The sequence below is a fragment of the Corvus kubaryi genome, unplaced genomic scaffold (genome assembly GCF_017639235.1).
Source record: "Corvus kubaryi isolate FWS band 111438036 unplaced genomic scaffold, C.kubaryi_AGA036_p1.0 37284, whole genome shotgun sequence".
In the NCBI taxonomy this organism is placed as follows: domain Eukaryota; kingdom Metazoa; phylum Chordata; class Aves; order Passeriformes; family Corvidae; genus Corvus; species Corvus kubaryi.
The window spans coordinates 6,873,704-6,891,059 of record NW_024581088.1 but is presented as its reverse complement, the minus strand read 5'-3'; the positions used below and the strand labels follow the sequence as shown (position 1 = coordinate 6,891,059).

Below are 17,356 nucleotides of genomic sequence, written 5' to 3'. Positions count from 1 at the left end.
TGGTTTGTTTTCCTGCCACCATTATCCCAGCCGGTAGCTGGCTGTATCCTGGTGGGTCCAAAAGTAGCGTCAACGTGCCTTTGACGCAAGATGGCCAGGAATGCAGTGTGTAAATAACCTCAGGTCTGCTTATAACTGGATCCGTTGAGAGCTACGGCCCAGTTTGTATTGGAGAGGGTGCCATTCCTTGGAGCGCTTGTTTACCTATTTATTGAGGTCAGCAAAGTGAGGAGTAATTATGGGATTTAGACTTGACAACAGGCATCTGATGTATGAGAGCCCCAGAGTGTGAAATTGAAAAGCTAAGCGCCTTCATGCTATTGTTTGCTTGATAAAAACTCCTAATATGCTCTTGAAGATTTTTTTATTTTGTCATAGCCATTTAAGTTTTATTTAAGGGATAGAGCATTGCGTTCTGACCATGGCAGAGCAATGCTTGACAATGCATCTGATAGGAATTTCAGGAGATACTAAACTTTTTCAGAAAAAGCCATGAGACAGATATTATAATACAGCAAGTGACTTTGTAGTCAGTGTAGTGGTTTTTGACTAGGCAGTCTCCTTTAATTTTCAGAGGCTTTGTATGACTTAGTCTTCCAGGTGTTTTTGAGTCAGCCTGTGTTTTTCAGACCTGTCTTTGTCTTAAATGCAGAAACATGTTCTGCTGAGCAGGTTTGATTTGGGTCACACCAAACCCCCAGGTAAACAGCGGTGGCCACCACTCTTGTCTTTGATGACAGAAGGGGAAACTTTCTGAAATGAAGGGTTAGTGAAATTGTACTGAAAAGCGCAACTGACTGGTGTGTAGTTGAAAGGAGATGTGTTGTAACCGAAGATAAAGTGGGAGCTGTACAATTCCAGGTCCTGTTGGCAGCAAACACTGGTGGCTGGAGCTGTGCATGCTAATGAACCCATGAAAGATAGGGAGAAAAGGGCCGTGGTGCTCCTGCCAAAGTGCTAATTCTTACCTTGCTTATGAAGATCAAGTATCTTGCTCAGATTTAAAAATCAGTTTCTTTTATGCTTACAGTAAAAGGTTGAAGAATGTGGTCATACCTAGTCAATTAAAACAGCATTCTTTAGCGCTTCCCCAGCTTTCTGCTGAGACCCAGGCAATGCTCTCTGCTTGCTGCGAGGCCAGCAGTGCAGGAGCAGCCTTCATCAGTCTTTGTTAGCATGGTGAGCTGCCTTGATGAACAGTTCATTAACCAGGAGAGGCAGAATCAGTCTTTTAATACACTTGCTATCGCAGCTAGGCCCTGACAGTGAGCAGAAAACCTCAGGAGGCTTGTCTGAGTGCTAAAACCTCGCTACTGTTCTGAAATGAATCTTTCCCCTCCTTCCACAGGCCTTTGGGTAGCAGCATTCATTAAAATGCTTCTTCAATAGTACAGTATATGTAGGATTTCATGGTTCAAACACAGCAAATGGGACAATAACATACACACTTGAAGAAGAAACCTGTTCTGACTCTTCCAGGCGTCTCTCAAGGTTCACTGTGGTATTAATTGTTTCATTGTAAAATGCATAAGATTGAGGTAACAGTTAAAACAAATAACCAGAGGCATCTGGCAGCGCGTGGATCCCTGGCACGCCGCACGTCGGAATGGGGCAGACGTGTTCCCAGCAGTTCAGGCACGCTCGTCGGGAGCTTCAGAGGGTGAAATTTCACTAGGAACAAATCAAAGTCTGTGGTTTTTTTCCCCTGGGGTATTGGGAGGGGAAAGGGGAATGGGCCAGATGAATCCGTACTTGCTGTAGCTGCAGATCTAAGAGCTCGTTTTCTAGCAGGGGTAAAACCTGAGCTATTGCAGGATGCACCTTAGGATTCAGCATGGATTTATGCTGCAGCAAGCACAAGGGGATCATTTGTTACTCTCCTCCTTCCACCCCCCTTCCCTGCTTCTGTTAGCAAAAGATTAGTTTGGGGCAGGGAGTTACTGCTTCATCCAAGCATTTGAGGTGAAGCAGCCAGTAGTGGAGGCTTTGATGCTCTCATCTAGAGCCTGATCTCTTGTTCATCCAAGCCCTCCAGGAAATGAGAAACATAAGCTGCAGGTATGTCAGTGCATATATGCAGAGCGCTGCGTTTCTGGAGCGCCTGGAACACGGAGGCCTCTGAAACCCTGCACTCCTCCTCAAAATGGCTGCCAGATGTGTTGGCTCTACTGAATTCCCCGGAGCCTGACACCAGAAATGCTGAGGTTATTACCAGCTTGGTTCTTGCTGTGTTCTTCCTTCAGTCTTCCAGGCACAGTGTTGCAAGAGCGAGTGTGACCCCGGATGGCTGCAGTACCTGCGGAGGCTGTCACTGGCACGCGGGCGAGCTTGGGGCAAGGCTCGCCGGGACTCTGTTTAAACAAAGGAAGTGTGTTTGTTTTTACAGTTCAGGCTTGGGAGTCTGGGCTGGGATCCTGTGCCATTTCCCTGTGCTAGGAGCAAGATTCCCGAGGAAGACAGCCTCTCCCTTTGCTGCAAAGCACAGCTCTTCCTGGCCAGCAAGTATGCTCCTATCCTTTCTGGCTTGTCAGGGCTGGAGACTGGAAAGCTTAACTCGGATTTGATTTGATATTTGTAGGTGCAATAAACAGTATAGAGACTCCTGCCATGAACCACGGTTTAGCTTCCCATGTGTGGCTTTCTTGGGCCAGTCTTACAAGCTACTGTACTTCTTGATCCCCTTGTAACCCAGTCAGTCCCAGTGGATCCTTGAAATCTGTTTCCCAGTCAGTAGGAAATGGAGCTTCCAGATCCTGCGATAGTGCATCTGTGTGTTCAGCACAAGAGAGTAGACTTGCTAAGTAGCTGCCTCTAGCAAAAGTCAGGAGAACTTTTAGAAGTATTATCTTAAGCCACACTGCCTGGTAAATGGCTGGTTTTTGCCAGCAGGTACATTTTCCCTGCCACAGTCAGCAGTTTGCTCAAATAACAAATCTTAATGATAAAGAGGTGTTGGAAAGTACTTTAGTTAGTAGTAGGATCTGTAAGGAAAGTGTATCATCTAGCATATGCTGCTCTGCCTTTTGCTGAGGAAAAGTGTTTCTCAAAATAGTCCTTCTTACTCCTTCGTCTAATTTGCTTTGGTTTATTTCTAGCATCAAAATGAGAATGTCATTTCACTGTGATACAGCTTTTATAGTAAGTGCAGATCCATGTGAGTAGGATGTATCCTGTGCTTCGTAGCCAAGGCAAGCTGTGTATGGTGACACTTTTAAGAGTATTTGGGTTGTCTTAAGATAGAAGGTGGTTTCCACCATTAAGTAGGTGTGCCCAGGGATGGAGTACATGGGAGGTGGTGGGTAGACTTCATGGCAGCTTGTTCAGTCGGACTCACTGCAAATCCAGGGGATGGAAATGCCTGGATGTATGACTGTGCTTGCTGCACGGGAATCCGTGTGGTCTCACATGGAGTAATCAAGTTATTTAAGGAGGTGTGGTGTTGGGAGGGAGGTATGTGTGTGGCACACCAGTGAATCTTCCATTTATCTTTGCTGTTCAAGTCTGAGAGTGCTCCTAAACCGTGGAGCTGAGGTGGGTGTCATGGAAGACTGGCTTCTTGGAGGTGTCTGGCTAAGTGGATGTATGGGGGAGCGAATCCAGGGAGCTTCACCATAAATAAAAGGAAGTGCCTGGGAGCGGAACTGCAGAGCTGCCCTGACTCGGGCTGTGTGTACGTGAGAAGAGTTCCAGAAATGACAGTAAATAACAGTAAAGCTTTGCTTTGTGTTTCTCTTGTAGCAACCCTCCGCTCAGCGAGGAGATGCTGCCTCCGGGGGAGTGGATGTGCCACCGCTGCACCGTGCGCCGCAAGGTAAAGCCTCTCAAAACAGACACAGTCCCTGCCCTTCCAAGTGGCCATTTGAAACCTGAATCCTGTGCTTTATACCTACCTCTCCCTTCGTGTGTACTTAGACAACCAGAGCTGCTCTTTGTGCTCGCATTTGCAAAGGGCTTTGTTAGGAAAGGGCTTAAAGAAACCTAAGAGGTCTTGGTGAGACCCTCACGATATTTTAACCTCACTACTAGGAGCTAAAACTGAAGTGCTTGATACCTTCTTGTCAATCTGTGCCTTTTAAACTGTTTTCCTGCCCCGCCATTTCTGGAAAGGAGGGAGAGCTGAGGCACAGAGGAAATGGGAATGGCTCCTGTGCTCAAGGAGGTGAGCTGTCTACAGGCAGAACAAGAGTCACGTTAATGCAGCTTTGCCATCAGGGCTGTGATTCTAGTTAATATGTGTTTTTTGGAAGTGTGACTTCACAGCAGTTGTACATCAGCAGAGGGTGAAATCACAGTGAGTTATGATTTCCTGGGCTGTTGAACAGGATGGGGAGGAGATGATTGGGCAAGATCGTAGCTTGTCTTTTTTTTGCCTTGATGTTCTTTCTCCAGGAAGCTGTCTTGCACAATGTAAACATCTTATTGCTGTGACCACGTAAGGCTGTGTAGCAGAGGGTTTAGAAACTGCACCAAGCTATCTAGCAACTGTTCCCTTGAAGTGACACCCAAAACAGATTGGAAGAAAACTGTGTGCTCAGCCTTTTGTTCCTGAAGTGATTGCCTTGTTATGTTTCCAGGGTACTGTTCAGCCATCTGCCAACAACAGAAATGAAGGTCACAAATCGAAAAACAAATAATAAAGTAAAAAGAGAGAGAAAAGGAGAAAATCCCCAACTTTTCTATATTAAAAATTGCCTGAAAACACTTTTCTTCCTTTGCAGACCATGTTAGTGATGGAGTAGATTGGTTCCTCCATACGGGTGATGCTGTCAAGCACTGGAGCAGTGCGCAGTTGCCCATCCTAGGCCATGCAGCATCTCCTCCTGTTGCAAAATGGATCTTGTGGTGATGGCAATGTATAGTTCTTCTCTGCTGCACCTTGTTCAAGATTCCTGTCATCAGGAGATAGCAGAGTGTTGTTTGTATACTGTGCTTGTATTCTCAAGCTGACCACCTCAGCCCGTCATGGGTTTCTATGCAGTGCCAGGGTTAGTAGACTGCATCAACAGTGAACAGTCTGCTGTGGAGTCTCTCAGTGTTGGTAGCAAACAGTTGTCTGATCTGTCAAGTGTTTAGGACTAGATGCTGTGAAATGTTGTCCTGATCTGGACTCAAGCATAGCTACCCTGAAAGGAGAAACCCATGGTAATGTTCTTCCCCATGCTTGGTTCTCCTCAGCTGTTCTGTCACCTGTACTTTAGCTGCCATCAGACTGGTCTTGATCGAGACTCTAATGACTTCAAGGGGGAAGTTGTAGTGAGTGGCTCGAGCATTTTCAGATGCTGTTTGTCTTCAGTCACATATTTGTCAAGGTTGATGTGCTTTGTTTGTGGCCTCCATGATAAGCCTGCCTATTCATGTCGTGCAGAAGCGAGAACAGAAGAAAGAGCTGGGGCAGGTAAATGGATTGGTGGACAAATCTGGGAAAAGGACCACCTCCCCCACCAGTGACGCAGACCTGTTGGACAGGTCTAGCAGCAGCATCAGGGCTAATGCGCATGCCAGGATCTTGGAAAGGAGAGCAAGCCGGCCTGGCACTCCCACATCCAATGCCAGCACCGAGACCCCCAACTCAGAACAGAATGATGTCGATGAGGACATAATTGACGTGGATGATGACTCTGCCATTGCAGAAATGGACTGTGGGCAGCCCCAGCTGAAGCGACCCTTTGAGCTTCTTATTGCTGCTGCCATGGAAAGGAACCCAACGCAGTTCCAGCTGCCGAATGAACTGACCTGCACCACAGCACTTCCAGGTGAGCGGTGGCTTGTCTGGTGTTGGTGAAGATGTCTGCAGTTGCATCCTGCTGCCATCTTTCCTCTTTTTCCCCTTGACTCCATGGTAGTTGTGGCTCCAGTGGTGCTCGCTAGTGAAAGCAGAGGGTACCCCTGGCTCTCCTCCAGCTGCCCAACAGCAGGTGCCTCTCAAATCTGAGCTGTGGGGACACTGCAACTACACACCATATCCATCAGGACTTGTGACAGATGCTTGTTGTTCTCACCTTGGTCTTGATCATCAATACTAAAAAAAAATCAATTGTCAAAATACTTGAGTTTTGATTTATGATGCAATAATATAGTAACAGTAGTGAGTAAATATATAGGATGTCACTGAAATTACTAAGTGTGAAATATATCTGCCTTTAAAGACATCTCTGTCACGTAAGGCTAGATTTAGTGGTTGATAGAGGTTCCTTAAGCAGCAATCTTTGACTTTTCTGTCTGTCTCTGTCTGAGACGATTATGTGTATCTATCAGAAAGCAAATCTCTGCTACCTGGATAACCCAAAGCTTTTTAAAATTACCTTTTCAGGTACTAGTAAGAGGAGGAGAAAGGAAGAAACCACAGGAAAGAATGTCAAGAAAGCACAACATGAGTTAGACCACAATGGTTTGGTTCCCTTGCCAGTGAAGGTCTGCTTCACGTGCAACAGGTACTTGTTCTTCCAGGGAAGCTGTTCAGTGTCGCTGCAGCTTTCACAGGAGCAAAGTTCTTGCTGAAAAAAGTAGATTACCTGTTCCCTTTTCCCTTCTCCTTCATTACTTACAATCCTCTAAACAAATGGGAGAATATTCAGCTTTGATAAATAACAGGTGTTTAACCACAGCAAGTGTAGGTCTGGCTGTAAAGGGTTCTAAAATGTAGCCTGAAGATTGACAAGATTGAGCCATCTTGTCTTCAGTGTTTTTATGCAAAGAAATATTCTTAAGTGATGGTGGTTTAGTAAATGGAGATGTTTGTTTATGGTTTGTGAAGAAAGTGTGCAAGGAGGTGACCTTTAGGAAATAGAAATCTACTGAGAGATTTATAAGCCCAAGGCAAATAGGAATATTGTCCTGAAATCGTAAATGTGAAAATCAGTACAAAATACTGATGGGTTTTGTCGCTGCATAAAAAAATGCATAGATCAATCCCAATTCAAAATGTCAGTGAAAATTAAACCTTTATTTCAGGAACCCAGCCAGAGTGAGTTTCTGGAAATGGGATGGAGATTCAGGTGGGCTTTTGTGGAGATCAAGTGATGACTTTGTTATAGAGCAAAGACTTCTTTTAAGCCTGGGGATTCAGATGTAGTTGTTTTTCTGGGGTTTGAGACTTGTTCTGAGAACATCTTGTTGATGTACACGTCCCAACGTCACACATTATTCCTCTAACGAAACTTGTAATTACCTAAATCTGAGATTTCCTTTTGATCTCTGAACTTTGCTTCAAATAAAGGCTTTTGCCTTGAGTGGGTCTTGAAGAAGATCCGTAACAGATCAAGTTACAAATCAGAAATCCTGCTTTTTGGTGCAAACAACAGTATAGAGGATAAACTGAAGTGGTCAGCCAAGCTTGTCTGAATGTTCTATTTATACTGTGTACAGGGAATAAGATTTGGCTCTCTCTTTGCAGGAGTTGCAGAGTGGCACCTCTAATCCAGTGTGATTATTGCCCACTCCTGTTCCACATGGATTGTCTGGAGCCACCGCTTACTGCCATGCCTCTGGGTAGATGGATGTGCCCAAATCACATAGAACACGTGGTGGTAAGCAGGACTATGATTGCAGTATGGTAACCGGATGCTGGAGTGGAACCTGGCAGGTCCATTAAAGGACAAAGCACAACAAATGTAAAACAGCTTCTGAGCTCTTATTGCTCCCTGTAACGCTTGTAAAGCTCCTGCTGCAAGCAACGCACTCTCCAAAGGAATATGATGCTGCTCTCTGCAATAAGATATAAAGATGGGGGAACTCCTTCCTGTAACTGAAGCTGACAGCTCAAATTGTGGCTCACTGACAGCTTGTCTAGTTTTTGACTGGACTCTTTAAGATCTAGATGAGCTTCCAGAACTGGGATACAAAGCAGCACAGTGCTACAAATAGGGGAAGTAATTCTTTGCATGCTTAACCCAAAAAACTTTCATTCCAAGAGGGAGTTTTCATTTTTGGAAAAGCAGTGTACTTGAGACTTAAATACTCAGGAAACAGGGGGCTGAAACAAAGAGCTTTTTCCCAGACAAACTGCTTCTGAGAGCATTGATGCTGCTTAGTCGGCCTCTAAATGCTTTTGTATTCATCTCCAGCAATGTGCCCTTTAACAGAAATGGTTAGCGCTGCAGGAAACAAATAGTCTAAAGCTGAGCTGATGCTGTACTGCCAGTGCTACGAGGCATTATGAAAGTCTTAGGGTACCATAGAGTGACCTGCAGATCCCTAACTCCTGTGGCATTATCTGATCACCCAGCTGAACCAGAAGAACTTGACCCTGAGTAATCGGTGCCGAGTATTTGACCGGTTCCAGGACACCATATCTCAGCACGTTGTCAAAGTGGATTTCTTAAACCGAATCCATAAGAAACACCCTCCAAATCGCAGAGTTCTTCAGTCAGTGAAGAGGAAAGGTCTGAAGGTATGTGTAAATAAACAGTGGTGGGTGGAAACCCCTGTGTATGTATTTTAGTTTGGAAGGGAAACCAGCATACTCCTTGGGGCAGGAGGAAGAAGACAGAGTCTGAATGATTGTGTTGGTGAGAGATCTGGGAGTCAGCAGTCGCTACCTGTAGGATTTAAGAAGATCTCTTTCCTTCAACCATAACGGTCAATTATTACAAGTAAGCACTTAAATCTAGCACAAGCATAGAAGGTACAACACAGAACTTCCTGATGGTGGCCCTACAGTCAGATTTGAGGCTGGTTTTGCTTCCAGGATGCCTAAAAACTGCCATACAGACTTCCCTTGGCCATTTTTTCATGATGTCTCTTCCTCTGTAGCCACCATGTTGTACCAAAGTCATGCCCGACCTAAGGGAATGAAACCTATTAATTTCAGCATGGCTACATCAATTTAAAGTACTCAGTCCTTGATACTTCTGATGTTGTATCTGCAGGGTTCCTTTGGGTGAGAAAGCAGCAAATGCAAAGTTTAGTGCTGATCAGGCACTTGGTTTAACAAGTCATTCTTGAGTAATTGTTCTCATGTGTGATCTTCTTTCTCCACGATGTAGGTTCCTGATGCTATAAAGTCCCAGTACCGGCTTCCACCCCCGTTACTCGCGCCTGCAGCAATTAGAGATGGCGAGCTGATCTGTAACGGGATCCCTGAGGAACCCTTGCAGAAGCACCTTTTGAACACTGAGCACTTAGCCAGCCAGACAGAACAACAGGAGGTAAATGAAGTCAAATGCTTGGACTCTGTGTGTGTAGTTGCTTTGGTACAAAGATCCCCTTCCACTTCAGTCATGATGGAGCAGTTGTCTAGGAAACCAATCTCCAGCTCGTGTGTGAAGGTGATAGCTTGTCTTATCTCTGACACCCTTGCCCATTAAAACTTCACTTTGACTTTCCAGGTGAGATGTAAAATTCCTCATTTGACACTTCAGGGAAGTGGTGCAATAGTCCTCTGGCCTTAAGAGTGGAGTTGAGGGCCTTCTGTCTAGACGTCATCTTTATTTCGTGGCTGAGGGGAAATACTTTGCACTTTGATTATGTAAGGTTGCTCTCTGGCACGTTTATTTATAAGTTAAGGTCCCATTTCTGGGTTGCTTTTTATTGCGGATGGAATTGGACATGTAAATCAAGGTCAAATGAGTGTTTAAATCTTGTGTGAAACTCCTGGCCAGATTCCACAGTGTGAAGGCATTGCAAACAGTCTAAATTAAGTCCTTCTGTTAGCTCAGACAGGACTTTCCTATGTGGCACATCCACCAACAAGCTTAAAACTTAGAATAAATCTTTTGGTCTTCCTCCACTTTGTGTTAAAGGAAAGCGCTCTCCACCTCAGCTTTCTACTCCCTATACCTGAGATAGAGCAGCATTTCCTTCCAACATGCTATAGAGTAAGTTGGAGGATTGTGTTTGGCTAGAAGCCCAAATTAGTGAAAGGTGTGTTTGTAACTGGCTGAAGAGTTGCAGCACTTAACAAGTGAAGAGAAGGAGGAGTTTGGGAGTGAGGAAATGCTGCCTTCTCCCTCCTTTAATCTCAGTCCCTCTCTGTCCTATCCCCAACATGGAGATAAACAGTACATAATTTTGGTTGCACTTTTGTACCTCTGGACAAAATGTTCTCCTAATTGTAGATGAGCTCCAGAGCAGATTCTGTAGTTCCAGACTGCATCTGAGCAGTCAGCAGCTGGATTTCCTCGAGTTGGGTGAACAGTGGAGTAACTGTAGAGGTTTGGAGCACTGCTGCCTCCAGAACTAACCCGCGCTTTTCTTCTTCCTTCCAGTGGCTCTGTAGTGTTGTTGCGCTCCAGTGCAGCATATTGAAACATTTATCTGCTAAGCAGATGACTTCGCTTTGGGACTCTGAACAAACAGAGAAGGCTGATATTAAGCCTGTTATTGTGGCAGACGGCTCACTCGCCAACCCTTACCAGGCAGCTGACAAGGCACCCACACCTTCCCTCTATTCCATGTCATCCTGCACCTCAGGGATTACCACCCAGAATTCCTTGAGCTCCTCGCAATCCCAGCAGACTTTGTCACAGGAAGATGTTAACTGCAGCTCTTGTATAGATAAATCCAAGAAGGCGTCTTCTTGCGGGACTTCGAATGGGCCGACAGCCTCTGACATTAAAGTGAACGGGCCTCATTTCTATGGTGTTTCATCCGAATCCTCAGCACAGTTGACTGACTCCCAGAGGCTCATGGGGTCTGGGAACACAATACCTGTTTTGTCTCATCGGCAAACGTGGCCTCGGCCCCTCACGCCCCCAGCAAGTTGTGGACTTCTGAATCACACCATTGGAACCATTGTCAAAACAGAGAACGTAGCAGGACCCGTTTCTTGTGCACAAAGGGGTTCTGCGCCGGTCACGAGTTTGCCTACGTCCATATCGAGCTCCTGTGCCAGCCTGGAGACCACCAGCACTTTGCAAAGGAAGAATGTGCAGACGCAGATCGGGCCGCCGCTGACGGCAGAGCTGCGGGCCGGGGGATCCCCGCTCAGTGCCACCCGGGCTCTCACCCCTCCCCAGGCTGCAGGAGATGGGATCTCGGCTGTTGGGTCCACAAACAGATTCTGTTCACCAGCACCACCTTCAGGTATGTGCTGAGCCGCTGACCTTGGCCCTAGGGCTGAGAAAAGCTCCGGCTAAACCTCGTTCAGAACCTCAAGGCAGTAGCCCTGTGCCCTCATTGGACTGGGAATCGGGCTTTCTGTGGAGAGTTTCTCAGGTCTTCTCTGTCTTAAGCCCGTTTATGGGAGCCATGGGATGTATTTTTGCTGGCTGCCTATACTTGAGAGGGAAACTCTGTCCTGACAAGCAGGATAGTAGGTCAGTTGAATTCTGGAAAGCAACAGTAGCTTTATATCACTTGGCTGCTGCCTTGCTGTTTCAACAACTGCTGCTTTAAAACCCCAGCGCTGCTGTAAAACCACTGGTTTGTTTCAAATGGCCATTTGGATTGCAAGGTAGTCAGTCCTTCTCACAAGAGCAGCTCTCTGGGATCGAATCCAGAGTAACTGTTCAGGCAGTGATTGTGTCCCCTACTGCAGGTGTTGTTGGAGTCTTCAGCTGCACAGCCTTGATGTTGGAGAAATGTGGGCTTGGGAAGCTGTAGTCTGCTTAGGATCTGTTGGTCTGATACAAGGTTATGGACTTGGATATGCCAGGGATCCTGAGCTGTACCCATAAAACTTGCTAAATAATAGCAAGATATATAATAAAGTGTATATAACCATTTTTAGCGTAGAGACATAAAGTAAGATGTTGATAGATGTTGGAGTAACTGCCCACAGCTCAAATTTTGCTAGAATAAACTTTCACATATGGCATTCTCTTCCTTTTCCCTCTCTCCACACCAGCTCAACACTCAAACCAGCAAACCCTTTGTGCAGGTTGGGTGGGGGCAGTCACTGAAAAGCACATGACAGAGCTGTGTGTCACTTCTCACGAAGTTCCAACCTGCTCAGTGTCAGGCTGCTGTGGAGTGGCTCAGGTCTGGTGGTTATAAAGCAACAGGGCAACATCTTTTTATAATCCTTTCTAAAATTCCTCAGTGAGTAACTTCTGAGCTTTGCCTCGCCTTTGGAAGCAGTCCCTGGGGTACTTGGCCTCCTCCTGAATAAACTTGGTTACTCTGAGGCTGCTGATTTGACCATGCCCTGCTTAGAAATGCAAGGCTGGGAGAAGTTCGGGTAGAGGAAATGAGACCGTATTATAGAAAACTTCTTGCTTGTGGTTTGAAGAGCACTGCAAACCCTACATAATTTTGCAGTTACTTAAGATGTTAAATAATTGCCTCTGGTGCAAAGCTTGTGTTCTACAAAATCATTACTTGCTGCAGTGTCTCTTGGGAAAGGTGTAAACATTTAAATTTTCCATCTAACACAATGGATATATATATTTATAACAAAAATTGTGTTGTGCAAATTTTGCTGCCAAGCACAAAAATGCAAATTGCTCATGGCTTTTTTTGCCATAAATTTCAGTAGTTATAAGCAAACCAACTCGAGAAGATCTGGTGTTGACAACACATTACAGGGATTTTGTTTCCTGGCATTTGCCACTGCCTCTTTCAGCTGCATGGCCACTGCAAAGCAGGAGGATTTTATTTTGTAAATAATAAAATCTGCTTATGACTGTCACATTCCTTCTGGACAATGATGTGCACCCCAGACTTTATAACAGTGTAGAAATAAAACCAGGGCAGTTGTACTTTTTACGCATGTTGAGACCTAGACAAGCTACTTGGCAAATGTCTCTTAGGTTTAACAAATTCTTCAAGCTCCTGGGGAGTTGGTGCTCATCTTTCCAGTGTCACCACAGGGAGCAGGAAATTAAATGTATAGGTTGAGAATTCCTCCAGCAGCTGGAGATGAGGCAGAAGCCACGTTTGGCTCTGTGTTGGAGGCACACACAAGCCTTTCTGTGAGCAGAAGAAAGCTCCTGGCCTCTAGTTCAGGCCTTTTTCGAAGCATGACTCTGAGCAAAATGAGTCATTTGGAGCAGCTTGGCAGCTGAGGGCAGCCCGAGGGCTGGGTGCATGTCTGGTGGACGTCACAGTGACATCTCTTCTCTCCACCATCTCTCTCTGTAGATGGTAAGGTCAGTCCCAGCACCTTATCCATAGGAAGCGCTTTAACTCTACCCTCATCACTCACTTCAAACTCTGCAGCTATGTTGGACTTCACCAGTTCCCTGAAAGCGTTTATGGACGGGGGTGAGTATTTAATTCATCATCAGTCTCTGCTAGCCCTGTGTGTTTGCATCCCTAAAGCATTCCATCTCTGCTTGAGGAAAAGTTCCAGAGATAAAGAAGGGTTGCAGTCAGGTGAGGGAGGGGCTGCGTGTACATTACCTTAAATATGTCACATGCTTCCCTGCTCCTAGGGTTGCCAAGGCAGCAAGGCCAATGAAGTGTTTCTGCCTGAAGCTTTTCTGGGGAAGAATCACAACTGGGCTGCTTTCCAGGTGGAATTCGCATGCAGAAACCTGCAGCCCTGCCGTGTTGTGGTGTGAGCTGCAATCCAGAGCTGCTCCTGGCGGATGTAAAGTCCAGCAGCAATAGATCTTGTAGGAGAGCAGTCACCTGAGTGGTGGTGCTCCAGTGGGTCCGTTAATTTTATAATTTATTTCTGCTTCTGTCAGTCTCCTAGACAGGCCTGGTTTTTATTTGCTTTCGTTGCACTTGGGAAGAGATGCCAAACATTAGCAGAGTGCCTTCAGGAGGAGATTGCTGAGCAGCAATCATCAGTAGCACAGCCAGGCTGTTGCCAGAGATGACTCCTACAGCTGAAATCTGAAGAACAGCCTTTCTGGCATTGCCAGTGTGACCCTCTTTTCTTGGGTGAACCCCAGCTGCCCAGCCCACCCTCTCTGCTATTGGGAAAGGCTCTTACAGCTCTTCCTCTTCTTTCCATTTTAACTCTCATCCATGTGGAGAAAGCTCTTGGAAGAAGAGGTTACCCAGCCTCCTTGCTGCAAGAAAGCAGACCTCTGTAAGGCTTTACAAATATAAACAGAGTTATCAGAAGATCTGCTCTAAAGCTCATTAATAATATTGTCTGAATTGCCCTGTTTGTTTAATTAACCCTGCTATGGGCGCAGGACTCGAGCGTGAGCCTGCAGCAGCTTCAGAGGTGCTTACAGTTCTCCTCTGTGATGCAGGGCTGGAATTTCTAACTAGGTGACAGAGCTTCAGAGGAAGGACACAACATGCTGCCCAAAGGGGTACAATGGCCACCTCTGCTGACTTGTTGATTCTGAGCCAAAACAGCAGATTTTCAGCTTTTATCAACCCTAGTTCCCCCAAACTTCTGCTTGCTGCCTCAGCTGTAGCTCTCCAGCTGTGGCTGCAGTCTCCTCACACTCTGCTGATATGAGGTGATGTGAAGTAATAGCTCGCCTATGTGTAAGAGTCTTGATATTGCAGAATTGGTCGAGTCTGCTGTTGAAGCAACCAGCAGGTTTGAAAGTGGGACAGTTAAATCCACTGCAGCTCAGATTGCACCCTTTCCCTGAATAACCTACTAATTGCTTTTTGTTTATTAACAGAGATTGAGATAAATATGCTGGATGAGCAGCTGATCAAGTTTCTGGCCTTGCAGAGAATACATCAGCTCTTTCCTCCCAAAGCTCAGTCTCTAGCGAGCAGTGTCAATTCCCATCAGCAATCTCCTGTGGGAAACCACATTGAAGGTAAGAGCAGCCCTAGAATAGCTGGGTTATGTTGAGCCATAGATTTTGGGACTGCCTTGTCTATTCCTTGGAGGAGATTTCCCTCTTCTTCTGGGATCTGATGCTGCCTTTCATTTTCTTTTCTTCCCATCCCCCTGCTCTGGATATCCACTGACCAGAAACTCTGTCAGGTTCCTCTACTTAATGATTTACAAATTTGAGCAATGCTAATACTTTTAGTAGCTTCAGATTTTCTGCTGGAAATGTTTAGTGAAGTTGTGTTTTATTTGTCTTAGAATTAGCAAGAGATGGGAAAGTTCATCTCAGGTGCTTGGTGGCTTTTCTTTGCCCTTACCTTTGAGATGGGCAAGAGAAATCTGGAATTCTTGCTCTCTCTTTCTGGAGGAGTTGCTTGTGATACAAGCACAAGAACAGGAGGAACTGGGGCACAGAATATATGCATGACATTGTCATTGCCTGTTCAGAATGTCACTGTTAAGCTGAAACCACTAAATATGACTAATGCCAGTAATGGAAAACAACGTGTGTTCCTCCTGGAAATCTCCAGATTCCTGAGTTTGGCTTTGTTTATGATCACTGGTATCACCTAAAGCTGCAGGGTGAACATGGCTTCATGTTCCTCTGCATGCAGCCAGTCAGTTCAATCTGCTTTCAAGCACCAACTGGACAGCCTTGCTGTGGAAGCACTTCTCTGCTCCCCCTCTGCTGGGCCTGGGGGTAAATATCCCAGATAAGATCTTTGGAAGTCAGTCAGTAATCTTTTTCTGAAGCTCTGTGCTTGCCTGCTTTAGCATCACAGCATTCCCTAAATGCTTTGTCAGTCTTCTTGTGATGGCTGCTGCAGGACACAGCAGCAGGCTGTGGTATGAGCTGCTTTCCTGGTCTGGAATTCTTCAGCAGTCTGCCTCTCTCAAGGCAGATTGGTGCTGTCTTAACCCATCACCCTTTTTGGGCAGGAATGATGCATCCAAGTGGCTGCTTTAGCATTGCTGATGAAATGTTAGATCCAAAGGCTTTAGTGAGCCCTGCAGAGCCAGGCAGCTGAAAGGACTCGTGCAGGGCAGCCAGGCAGAGGTGGGACCTGTGATGCCACTTGGTGTGGCCGCTATTCTTAATGTAGGTGCCTCTGCAGTCTTTCATAATCCTCCTGTTCTGTTCTTTGATTTCACCCTCTTGGTGTAACGCTGTCCTGCAGATGTGGTATCAGGAGAGGCTCAAACTCAGTGTATAAGGGGTTTTCCTCCAAAAGACAGTGCTGAAATCCTGGCTAGGCCTGTGTGGCCCCATGGAGTTCAATATCTGTTCCACAGAAGATTTTTCTGTCCAGTTAACATGGGCACGTGAGTGTGTGATTTGAACTTGGAGCTGCTCTGGAGGCTCAGCCCTGGACCAGCCATTGTCAAGTGTGCCATAGGGACTGACCCGAGGGTAAAAGAATCCACTTAGTAAATCATCTTGTCTTGGGAGCTGGGTTTGTCCCTGACAAGCCCCGTTCAGCCCAGCTATTTTTCCTGCAGCTTCACTAGAAATGAAATCGTGGCTGTTAAGTTGGTGAATTCACCAGTACCAATTCTTTTTAAGTGGCACTTTGAGAGCAAAAACTGAGCTCTTTGATTATCCAGAGGAGAAGAGATTAAGAAAGAAACCAGTGGTAGAAGGCTTCTGTGTTTCTCAGCATGGCTCCATTGTGCACACTCGGTGTTAATGCTCCCCCATTTGCATGGCTTGTGTGGGTTATGGAGAAAGCAATTTTCTCTGGCAAAAAGAGGTTTAATGCACAAACATTCCTAGAGGGCTGGGAACTGGTGTTTAAACCAAACTGACTGCATCCTCCTTAGGATCTGTGCTTTCTGAGCTGGGGACACTGGGGTCAAGCAGCTTTCCCAGCTGATAACATTGTTCAAGTAAATTCTTTTTATCTTGCAGCGCAAAGAAAGGAAGTGCAAGCCCGGGCGGTGTTCTATCCTCTGATGGGCCTGGGGGGTGCAGTCAATATGTGCTATCGAACCCTCTACATTGGGACAGGTGAGTAGTTTTTTCCTGCCCTGACCTTTCAGAATCAGGGTGGTTCTCCCTGACCCTCCCTAAGGTGTTTGCCAAATGGGTGTCAAAGGAAACAGACTCATTATGGCCACTTGTACAGGGATTCTGCACTACCAAGAAGTGTGGAAATCCCCCATCTGCCTGAATCTGTGTGGGTGGCAAGCTCTGTCACCTGGTGTCATAACTAGAACAGCTGTCGTGGAGTTTTAATGCCTGATTGATGGAGACGAGAGTTATGGTTTGCTTGCAGGTTTTGTTTCTTGTTGCTTAGATTCTTCTGGTGCTGTGGGTAGACCCAGGAGCACTGAAATGCTCTTCAATCTTTGTGGAGCTGCTGGCTCCCTTCCCCCACTGAAACTTTTTTGGTGGCTTATGGAAGCATTATTCATGCAGTCCTGGGAGCAGGACAAAAGCAGTTGCTCCCCTGTTGTTTTGCTAATTGAAGTTTAATTCTGTCTGTTGTTCTCTGCTGCCTGACAGTTTTTTTTTTTTTTCCAATACGAACTGAGCCTGTTTTGTCCTCCCCCATGACAGGAGCTGATATGGATGTGTGCCTTACAAGCTATGGTCACTGTAACTATGTGTCTGGCAAACATGCCTGTATATTCTATGATGAGGTGAGTGCCTGAGTGATTTTTTTTTCCATTATTATTATTATTATTATTATTATTATTATTATTATTATTATTATT

At 45.8% G+C, this 17,356-nt stretch overlaps 1 protein-coding gene across 1 annotated transcript in view; it reads left to right on the top strand.

Moving 5' to 3' along the window:
* PHF12 (PHD finger protein 12) overlaps window positions 1-17,356 on the top strand; it is a 32,134-nt gene that overhangs the window by 11,012 nt on the left and 3,766 nt on the right. Inside the window, exons 3-13 of the mRNA XM_042026200.1 lie at window positions 3,739-3,811; window positions 5,366-5,753; window positions 6,311-6,431; window positions 7,394-7,526; window positions 8,225-8,389; window positions 8,985-9,146; window positions 10,206-11,022; window positions 13,021-13,143; window positions 14,478-14,621; window positions 16,548-16,646; window positions 17,199-17,281. Coding sequence (XP_041882134.1) covers window positions 3,739-3,811; window positions 5,366-5,753; window positions 6,311-6,431; window positions 7,394-7,526; window positions 8,225-8,389; window positions 8,985-9,146; window positions 10,206-11,022; window positions 13,021-13,143; window positions 14,478-14,621; window positions 16,548-16,646; window positions 17,199-17,281 — 2,308 coding nt within the window. The remainder of the gene's footprint in view (window positions 1-3,738; window positions 3,812-5,365; window positions 5,754-6,310; window positions 6,432-7,393; window positions 7,527-8,224; window positions 8,390-8,984; window positions 9,147-10,205; window positions 11,023-13,020; window positions 13,144-14,477; window positions 14,622-16,547; window positions 16,647-17,198; window positions 17,282-17,356) is intronic.